General features: G+C 35.8%; 1 protein-coding gene, 1 long non-coding RNA gene and 1 other non-coding gene across 4 annotated transcripts in view; 2 read left to right on the top strand and 1 right to left on the bottom strand.

Annotated features, from left to right (window-relative positions):
- Smim14 (small integral membrane protein 14) overlaps window positions 1-12,933 on the top strand; it is a 70,424-nt gene extending 57,491 nt beyond the window's left edge. For both annotated transcript variants that reach the window (XM_005319927.5, XM_005319926.5), the window contains 2 exons: window positions 6,670-6,812; window positions 9,651-12,933. In XM_005319927.5, coding sequence (XP_005319984.2) covers window positions 6,670-6,812; window positions 9,651-9,683 — 176 coding nt within the window. In that variant the 3' untranslated portion in view covers window positions 9,684-12,933. The remainder of the gene's footprint in view (window positions 1-6,669; window positions 6,813-9,650) is intronic.
- LOC144366656 (uncharacterized) overlaps window positions 1-16,574 on the bottom strand; it is a 40,529-nt gene that overhangs the window by 14,472 nt on the left and 9,483 nt on the right. Inside the window, exon 2 of the long non-coding RNA XR_013425762.1 lies at window positions 1-16,574. This exon is cut by the window's left edge and continues 14,472 nt beyond it. This is a non-coding gene — a long non-coding RNA (uncharacterized LOC144366656).
- On the top strand, window positions 8,135-8,207 carry Trnas-cga (transfer RNA serine (anticodon CGA)). Its single transcript has one exon. It is a non-coding gene; the product is annotated as a tRNA-Ser (tRNA).

Here is a 16,574-nt window from a genome sequence, read left to right as displayed (position 1 = left end):
TTTATTTTTACATGGTGCTGAGGCTCAAACCCAGTGCCTCACACATGCTAGGCAAGCACTCCACCACTGAGCCACAACCTCAGCCCTTTTTCACTTTTTTTTACATCTCCTCCTGCCACCTGTTCAATTATTCACCAGTTATTGTCCTTCTTCCATCCTGTCACCATTTATATTTGTGCCTTTTCCATTCCCACTTTACCATTTTATCTAGCCTGCTATTTCACACCAGGATCTGTGTGCATTCATTCTTTTCTATGCTCTAATTGATCCTATTACTGGTACAGGATAGTTTATCAAATATCTACTGTGTACCAGCACTATGCGTATTTTTTTGTGTATTGACCATTTAAATCCTTACAACTACTCTGTGAGATGATGGTGATATTTGTTTCATAGTTATAGAAATTGAGGCACAAAGGTTACCTACTACTATATACTACTAATAAGTAGTAGAATCAAACAGCTAGGAGATGGTCTCAGTGCCTTCCTTTGGTATTGGGGGTTGAACCCAGGGACACTTTATCTCTGAGCTACATCCCCATCCTTTTTGTTTTTTGAAACAGGGTCTTGCTAAGTTGCTGAAATTGGCTTCAAACTTGAGGTCCTCCAGCCTCAGCCTCTCGAGTCACTGATATTATAGTTGTATGACACCTCACCCGGTGGTCTAAGTTCTTTAAAAATTATAACCTAATTTAGGAGAATTTAAAAGTTCTCTTTTAGTTAGATAATTTAAAATGCTATATTATTTTAGAGAAAGCAGAGGAAAGAATGGCAGAGAAAATGGAGATTTTAAAGGAAAGAGAGGGATATAGGTGAATAAATAGAGGTTAGTTGTAAAAGTGTACCAGTGGAGGGAGATGATGAGTGTCCCAGAAGAACTGAATTTGTGTAGTTGGTATATGTTGCCAACCAAATTAGCATTGAACTATTTTTATATCAGATTCATTTGTAAGGCTTTTAAATGATATTGGTATTTCTTGGCCACACCCCTAAGCTGCTCCTGAATCACATGGTGTCAGGCAGGACCTCAGAATCTGTAATCTTGGTCACAGGATATTCTGATACACAGCCAGGCCAGGGAACCATTGGCTAAAGAAGTATGGAGTGACTAGAGCAGAGGACATGTTTTCTGAAAAGTGGTGAGAGATACAGTTAGATGAGTAGAGCCAAATCATACAAGCAAAGGCCAAACTGAAGAGCTCGGAGTTGAAGCAGTAGGCAGTGGAGAGAGTCATTAGGTAAAATCAGCAGAGAATGTTCAGAATGGTGGCTAACCAGCAATAAGCAGGAAGGGGGAAAGCTGTGATAGAACCACAGTAGGAGAGTAGGAGACACAAGGAACTAATAGAGAGCCTCAAAAAGGAGCAGACTTTTTCTTTCAAAGGATACTGGGCTTCTTTTTTGGCAGGGGGTGGGTTGGGATGGGATTGAACCCAACGGCGCTTAACCACTGAGCCACATCCCTAGTTCTTTTTTTGGGGAGGGGTTACGGGGATTGAACTTGGGGGTACTCAGCCACTGAGCCACATCCTCATCCCTGTTTTGTGTTTTATTTAGAGACAGGGTCTCAGTGAGTTGCTTAGGGCCCCACTAAGTTTCTGAGGCTGGCTTTCAATTGGGGATCTTCATGCTTCAGCCTCCCTAGCTGCTGAGATTACAGGCATGTACCACCCAGGCTCAGCACAAATATTCTTTTAATGTATGTGACAGGAAGGAAAAATAATTATTTCCTCAACTCTTACCATCAACCTTCTCTGACAAAATGAGGTGGCTTTAAAGGAGCTGGCTGCAACATTAAACTAAGAAAACCGAGAAGAAATCACGCAACACACAGACATGAGTTTTTCAGATGGAGGGTGGGACTGCTCTGTGACCTCATGAGTCTTCTCCCATTCTGGAAGGCAAGAGAATGTGCCCCGGAATCTCTTTATTTTTATAGTGGAGAGGGGGGACACACAAAGGAGCTTCAGTGGAATGTTCTTCACCAAATAAGGCAGGGGATAAAGTTTCAAAAGGGGATTGCCAATCCCATTGGGTAACGCCCAAGTCCAGGGCTAGAGCAGACTCCTTTGCCAAGTGAAGGTGGAGGCCACTTGCTTCCCACAATGCATGTGCAATGCCAGACCAAACACCCCCCTTACTCAAGGCTGAGAGAGGATGCTCAGCCCTTGGGCAGGGCTGCCTCCCAAATTAACATTGAACTATTTTTATATCAACTCAACTATGCCTGGCAGTTTTTTGTTTTTATTTATTTATTTATTTTACAGATAGTCTCGCTAAGTTGTTTAGGGCTTCACTAAGTTGCTGAGACTGGCTTTAAACTTGGTGGTCCTGCTGCTTCAGCCTCCCTAGTCACTGGGATTACAGGCCTGTGTCGCCATTCCCCTCCCCATCTTTTTTTTTTAATTTTTATTTATTTTTTTTAGTCATTCATGACAGTAGAATGCATTTTGATATATAATACATACATGGAATGTACATACATCAATCACATGGTCTATTCTGCTGCCCTTCCTATCCTCCCTACTCCTCCCCTCCTCTCCCATCCTCTCCCATCCTTTCTCTCTATCCAATCTAATGTGACACACTTTTTTTTTCCTTTTTCTCATTACAACATCATATTCCCCTCCCCATCTTAAAGGATGCTTTGTCTATAAATAAGGATTCGTTGAACTTGCAATGTGAGGACTTGCAAAGAATATGAAAAAACAAAGCATTAAGTTGCAAAACATGAATTGACTTTGGGTAGACTTGTAGTCTATATAAGTAATTAACCATTTTATTTCTGAGCCAGGGCACTAGTGATAATATAAACCAGGCATGGTAGTGCACGCCTGTAATCTCAGCAGCTCAGGAGCCTGAGGGAGGAGGATCACAAGTCCAAAGCTAGCCTTAGCAAATTAGCAAGACCCTGTATCAAAATAAGAAATAATAAGAACTTGGAATGTGGGTCAGTGGTTAAGTGGACCTGGGTTCAAACCCTGACCACCCCCCCAGAAAAAAAGTAGTGGTAGTGATAGTATATACAAAGCATAATTATGTTTCTTTGACTAGCCTTAAATAATCTAGTTTTATGTAACTAGTTATAAACTTGCTTATCCCTTTTTGAATCCATGTTTTTCTATTTTACTACCCACAGAACTAATAATTTTCAGGAATGTGTGTTATGTGGTATTGTCAGAGATTATGACAGCAAACAATTAATGAGATTGCCTCCATCAAAATCCCATCTTTGACATGTACCAGTTATATGAGATTGGGATTTAGTTCTCTATTTCCCAGTTTTAATCTATAAAATAAAGATTATAGGGGCTGAGGCTGAGCTCATTGGCAGAGTGCTTACCTATCATATGGGAGGCACTGGATTCGATCCTTAGCACCACATAAAAATATAAATAAAGGCATTCTGTACATCTACAACTGCAAAAAAAAAAAAATAGTACCCACCATAGAGTAAGATTGTTAAAAAGGATTAAGAGATAGTACCTAGTTCAAAGTAGCAACTCAAGTCTTAGCTATTTTTAATAATAAAAATAATATTTATTTTAAAATATTCATGCAATAGTAGAGAGGAAAAAGGAGGCAAGAATAGATATAGGGAGATCAGACAAGAGGTGGTGATAGCTTCAACACATGGGTGAGTGGGGGGAGTGGGCAGATCTGAGTGATATTTAGGAAGTAAAATTGATAGGACTCTCATAAAATATAAAATGGAAGATTATTGAGAAAGAACTTCCCTGCTTGGGCAACTGGATGAATGGAGACCCGGTTTGGTAGAGGAGTGGGACAGGGAAGATGCTAATAGTTTTAGTTTGAAATATTGAGAATGTTAAGCATGAGATGGGATTTCTGCATTTTTAAAGAAGCTGTTGAATGACTCTAATGTACAGTACAAATTAAGAAATATTGACATAGGGAGAAAAAGGAGAAATATTAATGTAGGTAAACAGTTGGATATTGAAGTCTGACGTTCAGAAGAGTTGAAGCTAGGTGTAAATTTAGTTGCGGTCTGCATGCAGAATGTAAATGAAGGCATAGTGAGGATGAGTGTGTGGAGAAGAAAAGTTGAAGAATTCTAAAATTTTTTTTCCTTTCTTTCTTTCTTTTTTTTTTTTTTTTTTGGTACCAGCAGTGCTCAACCACTCACTGAGACACATCCTCAGCTCTTTTTCATACTTTATTTTGAGATAGCATCTCACTGAGTTGCTTAGGACCTCACTAAGTTACTGAGGCTGGCTTCAAACTCACAATCCTCCTGCCTCAGCCTCCCAAGCCACTGAGATTACAAGCATGCACCACTGCACCCTGCAAATTCTAAAATCTTAAAACTTGGAATACTTGGAAAGTGTGCATGTAAAGAAGTGCCCAATTATTAGAAAGAAAACCAGGCAATTGTGATAATGACACATAAGAAAAAGGTGATGTAGACAGTAAATGTAGAAAACTCTCATGACATTAGGTAACCCTAGGTACCTTGGCTGTTTCTAGTAAAATGACTGGGGTTGGAACAGAAGCTCTATTCCAATCTGGTCAATTCTTGGGCCAGCCCAGCTCTTAAGCTGATTCCGTCTCCTTTGGTTACTGAGGCCTTTGGCCTCAGTATAGCCACTGATGCCTTCTCTTTTCGGAAGTCAGCCTTGGGCCTGTGGACCCTAATGTGTGCATCATCATAGTTTCAGCATCTTGGCTGGATTTCTTTTACTTTCTTCTAATACAGGGAAACCAAAACCAATGTAGTATTAATAGGCTAGAGATACTATGTTTTTCTAGATACTATTTTTTTAGATAGCTAATCTTTTGTACTTACAATTTTTAAAAATTGAAATCTTTAATAATTTCACTTTTGCCAGGCATGGTGATGCACACCTGTAATCCCAGCGGCTTGGGAAGCTGAGCCAGGAAGGAGCATTGTTGAGTTCAAAGCGATCCTCAGCAATGGTGAGGCGCTAGGCAACTCAATGAGACCCTGTCTCTAAATAAAATCCAAAATAGGGCGGGTATGTGGTTCTGTGGTTGAGTGCCCCTGAGTTTAATCCCTAGTACCAAAAAATAAATAAATAAAAATAAATAATTTCACCTTTAAATATCTGTGTTTCATTTATGTTTTCACCTTGTATCATAAGCCAGATAATGTGCTAGACACTTATTAAATAAGACATGGCTGCCTCAAGGATCTCAGAAATAGAACTACACACACACACATCTCTCTCTCTTCTTTCTCCTGATAAATACATAGATTTCAACTTTTTCTGAAAAAGAAGGCCAAAATAATCTTTCGTAAAAGGGACATTTTAATTTATATAGTATACAACCTAGATGTTCCCTTTTCCTTAGATCCTATTTTTTCTTTTTTAAAATATTTTTTTAGAGAGAGAATTTTTAATATTTATTTTTTAGTCTTCAGCAGACACAACATATTTGTTTGTATGTGGTGCTGAGGATCCAACCTGGGCCGCACACATGCCAGGTGAGCACGCTACTACTTGAGCCACATCCCCAGCCCCTTTAAATATTTTTTGTTGTCATTGAATCTCTATTTATATGAGGTGTTGAGAATCAAACCCAGTCCCTCACACATGATAGGCAAGTGCTGTACCACTGAGCTACAACTCCAGTCCCACATCCTGTTTTTAAGATTGTAACTTAACTGTAACTCATTGGTGGAGTGCTTGCCTAGCATGTATGAGGCCCTGGGTTCAATCCCCAATACTGAAAAAAAAAAAAAAAGTAGATTGGGGGAGGGGGTTATAGATTTCAGCAAGTCTATGGATTGGTGGCCTTGTGGGTTCATGAACCTTCCACATGATATACAAAATTGTTGAATGTGCATATTGTGTTAAATCTTATAATGGACAAAGTCCTTAATTTTTTCATATTCTCAGAGGATTATTACCCCAAAATATTAAGAACTATCACACTATTCAAAATCTTTATTTGTTATTGGGCATGTTGGAGCATGTCTATAATCCCAGCTAGTCAGGAGGCTGAGTCGGGATGACTAGAAGTTCAGGGACAGCCTCTTCAATTTAGCAAGATCCTATTTCAAGGACTGAGGCTATCACTCAGTGGTAGAACACTTGCCTTGCATGAATGAGGCATTGGGTTTGATCCTTAGCATCACATAAAAATAAATAAAGGCATTCTGACAATCTACAACTACAAAAAATTTTTTTTAAAAAAAGATCTATTTCAAAATAAAACGAAAAGTTCTGGGGATATAGCTCAGTGGTGGAGCACCCCTGGGATTAATTCTCAGTACTTCCAAATATATTTGGAATATTTCCAAATATATAAATATATTGTTATTTGGTTTATGACTATTTAACATCATGTACCATGTAGATTTTTCTCACTGAAGGTAAAGGAAATTAGGGCTGGGTTGTGGCTCAAGAGCAGAGTACTCGCCTAGCACGTACAAGGCCCTGGGTTCAGTCCTCAACACAACACAAAAATAAATAAAATAAAGGTATTGTGTCCAACTACAATTAAAGAAAAATATTTTTTAAAAAGGGAAAAGGAAATTGAAGATGTACTCCACAATCATTCTTCTCTAAATTACTTTTTATTTTAGTAGAATTTTTAAACATTAGACTTTGTTTTTACATTAATTTAACAATAATATAATCAGGCCACAGTTTTGCTACAAATGCATTTTTTGTTTGTCTCTAGTACCAGGACCCTCTGGTGACAATGGCATCAGTATTACTATGATCTTGATGGCCTGGATGGTTATTGCAGTGATCTTGTTCTTGCTGAGACCTCCTAATCTAAGAGGATCCAACTTATCCGGAAAGCCAACCAGTCCTCATAATGTAAGTGATATGAATTATAAATCCTTTTTGGTTGAGTTGCATGTATGTGACGTGGGGAGGAGGAAAAGTATTTTGACTAAAATATCTTTATTAATAAAAGGAAGACTGAATTCATGGAGTGAGTTTTTCCTATATGTTGCTATTTTGCCTTTTGAGTAGTTAAACATAGAAATAGTAGTAGTCCAAAATAATTTTTTTAAAAATTCCTATCTTTTTTTTTTTTTTTTTTGGTACCAAGGGCACTCTGCCAGTAAACTACCTTTTTTAGTTTTTTATTTTAAGAAAGAGTCTCACTGAATTGCTGAGACTGGTCTCCAACTTGCCTTCCTCCTGCTTCAGCCTTCTGAGTTACTGAGATTACAGGTGTGCACTACTGTGCCTGTAAGAATTCCAATCTTTCCTTATATAAGGAACATCAGAAACAATCCAGCTGTTAATCCACAGCAGTATTGCTCAAATCTCAGTCCTGCATTGCCCATTCTATCCATTTCAGTTGATCTATCCCCTCTAGTTCTTCTAGCCCCCAGAAACACTCTTACCAGCTTCATTTCAAATGTTTTACCCCCTTCTGTTCTGGCTATTAAATACAATAAAGATTGTGAGCATATCTGGCTACATCCTGTTTTCCTCTTGTTTTCCTATCCTTTTCTTTCAAATCCATTTTCCAGCATCACAGTAAATTAACTTAGGAGAGAGGAATTCCTTATGTTGAGGAATCTTTATAGTCATAATTGCAAACATTTTTAGAATCTTCTAAGTGAAAAATATAAAGTGACTCAACAGAGTTTTCCCTACTATCTTTAATGAAAGCTTCACTAAAGGATTCTTTTTAATCCTTACCAGAACAAGTATTTATGCATTATTTTTTTCAATTTGATATGTTGTAATCTCTTTAAAAATTTTATGCACATGTTAATTATATCAGTTTAGCTATTCTACAGTGCATATACCATTTCAAAACTTGTTGTATCTGATAAATATATACAATTTTTGTTTGTCAGTTTTACTTAATGTAAAAAACATCTATAGGATGAAATTTGTTTCAAAATAAATTTCTATGATAGATTCATTTAAATGCTAAATTCTCCTCTTCAAACTTCACCATATTGAATTCCTAAGATAATTGCTAATTTTCCTCAATATTGTAGTATTAATATTAAAAATTCAGTTAAGGACTGAGGTTGTGGCTCAGCGATAGAGTGCTCGCCTAGCACGCACAAGGCTCTGGGTTCCATCCTCAGCACCACATAAAATAAATAAATAAAATAAAGGTATTGTGTTCAACTACAACTAAAAAATAAGTATTAAAAAAATTCAGGGCTGGGGATATAGCTCAGTTGGTAGAGTGCTTGCCTCGAATGCACATGGCCCTGGGTTCAATCCCCAGCACCACCAAAACAGAAAACAAATAACAAACAAAAAATTCAGTTAAGACTAATTTTGTATATAAGGAGAAAGCAAATGTGCAGTGTTAATTGGTCAGTGCTTTGGTTTTAGGAGCAGAACATTTAGATATATTGTATGCTGTTTTAAGAAAGAAGACAAAACCAGCACCAGGTTTCACACCTGTGATCCCAGTAACTCAGGAGGCTGAGACAGAAGAATTATAAGTTGAGGCCAGCATGGGCAACTTAGACCCTGTCTCAAAATTTAAAAAAATTTAAAAAGGGGCTGTGGATATAATAGAATGCCCCTGGATTCAATCCTCAGCACCACCAAAAAAAAAAAAAAATAGCACATATAAAAAGTTTTAAGTGTACTTTTTCTTGGAGAGGGAAGAGTTCATAAAATTCGCATATTATCCTCATTGTTTCCTCCATAGACTTTTTTCTTATACTGTGTGTGCAGCTTTCTTACTTTTGTATCAAAAAGTAACTTTCCCAATGTTTGGAGCTAAAAAAAAATCCATCTTTTTTTTTTTAAAAATTGTTTTTGTAGTTATAGATGGACAGCATGCCTTTATTTTTTAATTTTTTTGTGGGGCTGAGGATCGAACCCAGTGCCTCACATGTGCAAGGCAAAGGCTCTGCCACTGAGCTACAGCCCCAGCCCCCAAAAATCCGTCAGGTTAAGACTTAGTAGAAGCCATTAAAAATGACAAACGCCTTAACCTCAGTTCCTTACAGGCTGTAGGTTCTAGGAATAGTAGTCCCTCTGTCCTAGTAATAAGCAAAAACAATATTAATTCTGATTCCACATAGAAATATTGATCACCCTTAACTGGGTATGTCAGGGTAAATAAATAAAATCTTTCTGAAGACTGTAAAAGCTCTATTCTCTTCAGTTCAGATACTTTCTATTTCAAATAATAGAATGATTTGAATAAGTGACTTTATTAGTTTACACATAAAAAATCCAAAAATAGGTTCCGTGTTTAGAAGGCTAAAAGTTTCTTTTATCATTAGCTTATTCCAAAGTGGGCTTCCCTGTGGCTACAGGATGGCTGCCAGGAACAAATTACAGGTGTGCACTACTGTGTAGCCAGATATGCTCACAATCTTTATTGTATTTAATAGCCTCAAGCTTCTTCAATGAGATCCTGTAATGAGAAACAAAAATCTGAAGCTTCATAATGAATGCACTAACTGAACCCATCACTTTAGCAAGAAGAATCAAACTAACTTTATTAGCTTGAAGATCACCCTTTCTTCCACACCACAGGGAAGAATGAGACAAACATTGCAGAACATATGAAGAGTCCAAATGAGTTTATAAGTATATCATTTGGGATTGGAGGGTAGGAGCATTGTTACTCAGTTCTTACTTATTTGTGTTAGATTGGTTGCACTAGGATCTAAGGAGTCCCTCAAATAATTTATTTATTTTTTTCAATGCCAGGGACAGGATCCACCAGCTCCTCCTGTGGACTAACTTTGTGATATGGGAAGTGAAAATAGTTAACACCTTGCAAGACCAAATGAACGAAGATGACCAGAGTACTTTTAACCCCATTAGAACTGTTTTTCCTTTTGCATCTGCTATATGGGATGGTATTGTTTTCATGAGCTTCTAGAAATTTCACTTGCAAACTTATTTTTGCTTCCTGTGTTATCACCATTCCCATTTACAGTATATTTGAGTAAATGATTATATTTAAAAAGTTACGTGGGGCTTTTTTGGTTGTCCTAAACTTTAAACATTCCACTCATTCTGTTTGTAACTGTGACCATAATTTTTGGGTGATGTGTGACCTGATTGAAGGAAATTTGAGTTTTCTGCATTTAAATATTTTAAATAGTTTTGATAGATTCTTAAGGTTTTTTTCTTCATAAGGTATTTATAAAGTTATTTGGGGTTACCTGGGATTATATGAAAGAAAATGAGAACCACACTGTATTTGCATTTACTTTGGTAGTTTATTAGTGGGTGGCAGTTTTCTCTAGTTCTTGGAACTGTGGCAACTCTTGGAATATTTTACAAATTATAGCTGAAATCTGTATCATATATTGCAGCTGACTTATGTGGCTAGACTAGGAGGAGAAGTGAAATGGTTGTTTTAATAATTTTTTTACTCCCTTTAAAAATGTCTATTGTTAAGATTTTTTTTTTTTTTTTTTTTTTTTTTGCGGTGCTGGGCATTGAATCCAGGGCCTAGTACATGCTAGGCAAGTGCTCTACCGCTGAGCTATCTCCCTAGCCCAAGAATACTTTAAATAAACATGAATAATCAATATGGTAGATAATTTACAATCCAGTATGATATTTGCAAGCCATACCCTAGCCTTACAAGGTTCATGTGAAAGGAGGGAAAAAGTTTATTCTTTCTCTCTTTGCCAGGAATAATCTATCTAGTAATAACTTAAGCTATAATTTGTTTTGTAAATGAGTGCCTCTCAGGACACCTCTCTTTGTTCTAACACTTCCCTGTTAAAGTGAAACTTTCTTACATCTATATTGGGGCTTAATAGCTTACTGACATTTGAATGCCTATTTACTTATTTACTCTATTTGAAGAAAATTTTGAGACTTTGGTTATCCTTCCAACTTCAAAAAAAATTTAATGAAGTTTTGTTTTATTCCAAGGGAAAAGGAAGAAAATTAGAAACAATCAAGAATATTTTCCCACCCTTTACCTCATTCCTGTTTGGTAATGGGATGGATTGGGGTGGAAAAGAACATTGATATTAGTGAAGTTTGAAATGCATAAAAAAGTAAAAGGTTACATTGTTTTTGCTAAGTTTGGCAAAAAAGTAAATATAAATTGCATTAAAAAATGTCTGCACAACCCATGTGGTTATGGAATTTTTTCCTTAACAAGTGATTACATATGATTTATGGGGCTAGAAGATACTTTGTTATCAAATGTAAGGATTTTTACCTAGGTCAGTCTAGCTTTTCATTGTACAGATCTGAGAAACTATTTGTGTGAACTAAATAAACTTCTCTATATTATTGTACTGTTTAATAGTCTCTGATACAATTGTGTGACACTCATAGGGTGTTTCCCCCTTTATTATGATTACATTATAGGCCATAAACATTGTAAAGGCATCATTTCATTATATAATCTAATGTGACTGCTTGCATTCCTTCTTGTGCATCTTTGTTTTGTGCTCAACTTCTTGAAATAATATAACTAGCTCTTAATTACTTATGCTGATAAAGTGGTAAGTTAAATCTTGGATAAATGAACACCACAGAGTAAAGATTTGTCTTGCAGTGGCCCACTGGAAGCTATCCCATCTCTATCCATAGCTAGTAAAGTATTTAAAGCAGAAAGATGTTGAATGGCAAATATCAGCTAACTGCCTGATGCAGTCCTTTATCTGCTGTGCCTCTTGAACATAGAAGGCTCACCCATATATCCTAAAATCAGTTCCTAACTCACTAGAAAACCAATCCCGGGAGAGATGCTAATATATTCACTGAGTCTGTGGATCATAATTTAAAATTGGCTTCTGTTCAAGTGGCCAAAATATGGATAAAAATGTCTAGTATTAGAGACCTGAAATTTTTTAATTCTTTCATTTTTGTCACATACACTTAATTGGCATTGCATCTAAATACATTAGGCTTTTCCTATATGAATCTACTACTAAGTTAGTAATAGAAATTCTTAGTGAACTGTTTAGTCCTGGGGTTTTTGCTTTTAAAATTTCTTTGCATTTCTGAAAAGTCATTGTACTGCACATAAGTGTTCTTGTTAACCTAACTAGTGATTTATGTTATTATATTTAATTCTTAAAGCTTCGACATGTGGCCTTTAAATTGAGCACATTCTTAAATCATTACTTACCTTGTAAACATTCACTTGAAATATGGCTATAATCCTTTTAAAATAATCTGCATAAAAGAAAGATGAGGCTTACATTTTTATTACTTTGGACTCTTAAACATTCTGCAAATGCTATTAGGGATAGTTTATTTTGAGGGTTGGGGGTATAACTCAGTGGTAGAATGCTTGCCAGCATATACAAGGCCCTGGGCTTAATCCTCAGCACCACCAAAAGGAAAAAAAAAAAAAGAGTTTATTGTGTTTTAGAGTCATTTAATGTTCTTAAAACAATAGTAATTTTGGCTTTGCTTTTCATATGGAAAAAGTTAACATTGGAACTATTTATAGTAAAAGATTTTATCGTGTATCTATCTAAGCACTGCCCCCATTGTCAGCAAGTCATATTTTACAATTTGCAGAGATTTTCTATTAGTATCTTTATTATGGTATGTGATATGACACTGTGTATGGAATTAGCAACATCTTAAAATTTCAAAGGAACATTGAAAATCTATTGCTGTGAATGAAAATCTGTCACTCTAAATGGGTATGTGCTCAAATTTGACCAGTTTAAGACACAAAACAGCAACTTGAAGAAGGAAAAATGAAGAGAGTTTACAATTAATGGATTAAATTTTGTTGTTGTAATAGTAGGGTTAGTCTTATATTTCTAAATGAAAAATCATATGTATTGTTACAATGTCTGATGATTACTTTGTTAAAAACAAAAGTGGTCATGTGATGTACTAAATGTAAATTGCTGTTTTTAAATGTTTAAATCATGCCAAACAAATTATGTCTGTGCCATCCAGGATTTATTGTTAATCTTTTACTGAGTACTTGGATTGGGATTAAGGGCTTGTACTATGCACTTTTTATCAATGAATAAATAGAAAATGTTAGTAACGCTTTTTGTTTTCTGTTTGGCTTTTGTGGAAAGAGAAGCACTTTCACTTAGTAAAATGTTAACAATTATGTTAAAGTTTCTTTGTAAGACTGCTTACCCCTAACTAAAGAGAGAACTTTAAATTATAAGAAACAATATTTATATAATAGCAGTATAGGGCCAGTATTCAGAAGAGATTATAAGAATCCCCAGGATATTAAATTACAATTACATTTCTTCATTATTTTCTTTCTTCCTAGAATACAGAGTCAAATTGACATTTGCTTTTAGGGAGTAATATTCAATAGTGTTAAATATTTGAACTTGTTATATGCATTTATATGTTAATATACATAATTATACATGTAATTACATGTTACCTAAAAGGAGTGAGACCTGTAATTATACAGAGAAAATACAAAAATGATGATATGCTTTTGCTCTGACCTGGAATGTGTCCAGATACTAAAGATCATTAATATCCAGATGCATGTTAAAAAGGTACAATTGCTGTGACATTCTAGTGTCAATGTCTGTGCAATATCTTTAGTGTTACTTAAAATGGCAAAATTTGTGAAATAATTTTAGTCTGAAGTTTATCATTACATGTCAGTGGGTAAAGGAATTCATGATAAAACTTAAGGTTTCATTAAATGACTCTGAAATAGTTTTTCTCTCAGAAAATCAAATTCAAATAGAATACATTTTTTGCTTCTTGCCATTTCATCTGATGATTTTTCTCAGTTCTGTATCTCAATTTGTGAAGTCCCACCACTCCCTAAAAGATGTTACACAAACACCAACCATGATATTTTCTCTCTCTCTCTCTCTCTCTCTCTCTTTCTCTCTCTCTCTCGGTACTGGGGATTGAACCTAGGGGTGCTTTACCACTAAGCTACATCCTCAGCCTTTAAAAATATATTTTGAAAAGGTCTCACTAAATTGCTGTTGGCCTTACTAGATTGTTGAGTCTGGCTTTGAACTTGCAATCGTCCTGCCTTAGCCTGAGTCAACTGAGATTACAGATGTTAGCTTCTGTGCCAGCCATGATTCTTTTTCACATTCAGATTTTTTTCTTTGCAGTACTTTCACATATGCTAGACAAGCACATTCTCCACAACTGAGTTTTACCCCTTGCCCCTGTGTCTTTTCATCATGTCCAGTGATCAATAATATATCTTCCTTTCTCTAAAATTCCACCTTGTACAGAAGGACCCCATTGTGCTTATCACTGAGGATTTCATTTTGCTCTGGTTCTACTGAGAACTATCTACTCCTCGGACGACAGTAAGAAAGCAAGCAAAATAATGCAGTCACATCTCACTGTCTACTAAAAACCCTTCCAAGAAGAAAGTTACCAAAAGCAGTGGTTCACAAAGGCAAGTTTTACCCAGACTCTGGCTGCATCAAACTCATCTGCAATGGTTATAAAGATACAGATTGAATCTCATGTTCAGATTTGGGCTTCTGATAAAATTCGCTAATAAAATGTACCAACTCTCTTTGGAGAAGTGGCATTCTAGGACTGGGGCAGGAAATAATACAAGATGAACCTGAAGTATTTTTGTAGTGCCAGGAAGTGAGGAAACAATCACCAAAAATAAAAAAACAAGAAATCCTATATTAATAAGGGAATGCCAAAAGAACATAAGAGTCAACAAAAAAGAGCTCTTAATGGCCAAATCTGGAACAATTTAAGCATTGAAATAAGGTGGTATAGAATCATATCCCAAAGTACAAAATAAATATCCATGAACCCATAACTAAATAATTGAATTTAAAAATGGCAGAGAAGTCTCCTGTGCAGCAATGTAATTTATGTAGATACTCTACCCACAAAGTGGTGGAACATAATTCCCTAAATGCATAGTGAGTTCCTTCCAAAGGGTACAGTATTGTAAAATAAAAAAAAAAAAAAGAGTAATTGTACAGTGAAAAAGCCTGACAAATGCTACCTCAGCCAGATAATCAAGAGTAAAACAAAAAAAGTTGTCATATCAGTATCATGTATACTTGATATGAGATGATTAGAATGGCAATTTACTGTTGTGATCTTCCTCCCCCAAACCACGACTCTAGTCTAATCATAAGAATATCAGGAAATTTCCAATTGAGAGACATTCTACAAAATATCTGACCAGTTCTCAAAACTGTTGAGGTCTTCATTAATCAGAAAAAATGTTATGGCCAAGGGGAACCTAAAGAGACAAGACTATTAATGTAACGTGATGCTCTGGATGGGATTCTGAAACAAAGAAAGGAAACTAAGGAAATCTGATAAAGTATGGGTTTTAGTTGTGTATGTATGTGTTATGATTTGGATATGAGGTATACTCCAGAAAGCTCATGTGTAAGATAAACCAGGAATGTTCAGAAATGAAATAATTATGAAAGCTGTAACCTAATCAGTGGATTAATCCATATGTTAGATTTGAATGGTTTAATGGGTGGTAACTGTAGGTAGGTAGGTAGGGCATGGCTGGAGGAAGTAGGTCATTGGGGTCCTTCCCAGGGGATTATATTATATTATCCCTGACTCTTTATACTCAAGCTTTCTCTGCTTTTTGGTTGTCAAGGACTGAGCAGCTCTCCTCTTCCACACCATTCTGCCATGATGTTCTGCCTTACCTCTGACCCAGAGCTATGTAGTTGACCAACCATGGGTTGAACCTCTAAAACTTTAAGCCAAAATAAATTTTTCCTCTTCCAAATTGTTCTTGTCAGGTATTTTCACCACAGCAATGAAAAGCTGACTAAAAGAATATGGCTTATTGTAACAAATGTATTATACTAACATGAGATATTAAAAATAAACTGAGCATAAAATATATGGGAACTCTGTATTCTATTTTATAATATCTGTACTATTTTCTGTAAATCTAAATCTTGGCTTAATTTTACAAAGAAAAAATTTAAAAGGAAAAATGTTTAAGCATATAATTTAAAAAATTCAGGGAAAATATTCAACTCCAGACTATTGAATCACAATTTCAAGAGGGTGAGGCTCTGAAAAAATTAAAATAACATCCTAATTGATTCTGATATATTGTTAGGCTAAGAAATAACCACTGAAGCACAGAACCCAACGCAGAAATAAAGTCAAGTTCACAGAAGCAGAATTTGGCAGAATTGAGATAACAATGATTATAAGATTCCAGAGAGGTTTTTTTATAAGCATGAAAAACTTCCATTTTCTAAAAATTACTTCACGTATCTAATCTCAAAACTGTATTTCACACCTAAATAATGGAATGAAGACAAAGGCAGAAGTTATTTAGTCACTTTTATATTGTAACAAAATACCTCACAGAATTATGAGGAAAGTTTTATTTTGGCTCACAGTTTTGAAGTGTTCAGTTCATGGTCGCTTGATTCCATTGTTTTCTTTCTTTTTTCTCTGTACTAGGGATAGAACCCAGTGGTGCTTTACCACTGAGCTACATCCCCAGTCCTTTTTATTTTTTGAGATGGGGTTTCTCTAAATTGCTAAGAATGGCCTCAAACTTGCAATTCTCCTGTCTCAGCCTCCCTAATTGTTGAAATTACAGGTGTGTACCATCACAGGGGGCTTGGCTCCATTGTTTCTGTTTTTTGCCAGTGATGTGGCAGAACATCATAGCAAGGAACTCCTGGTGGAACAAAACTGTTCATCTCATGGTGG

Source organism: Ictidomys tridecemlineatus, chromosome 9 (assembly GCF_052094955.1).
Source record: "Ictidomys tridecemlineatus isolate mIctTri1 chromosome 9, mIctTri1.hap1, whole genome shotgun sequence".
Classification (NCBI taxonomy): Eukaryota; Metazoa; Chordata; class Mammalia; order Rodentia; family Sciuridae; genus Ictidomys; species Ictidomys tridecemlineatus.
The sequence above is the reverse complement of the archived record's forward strand: the minus strand, read 5'-3'. Positions and strand labels throughout refer to the sequence as shown.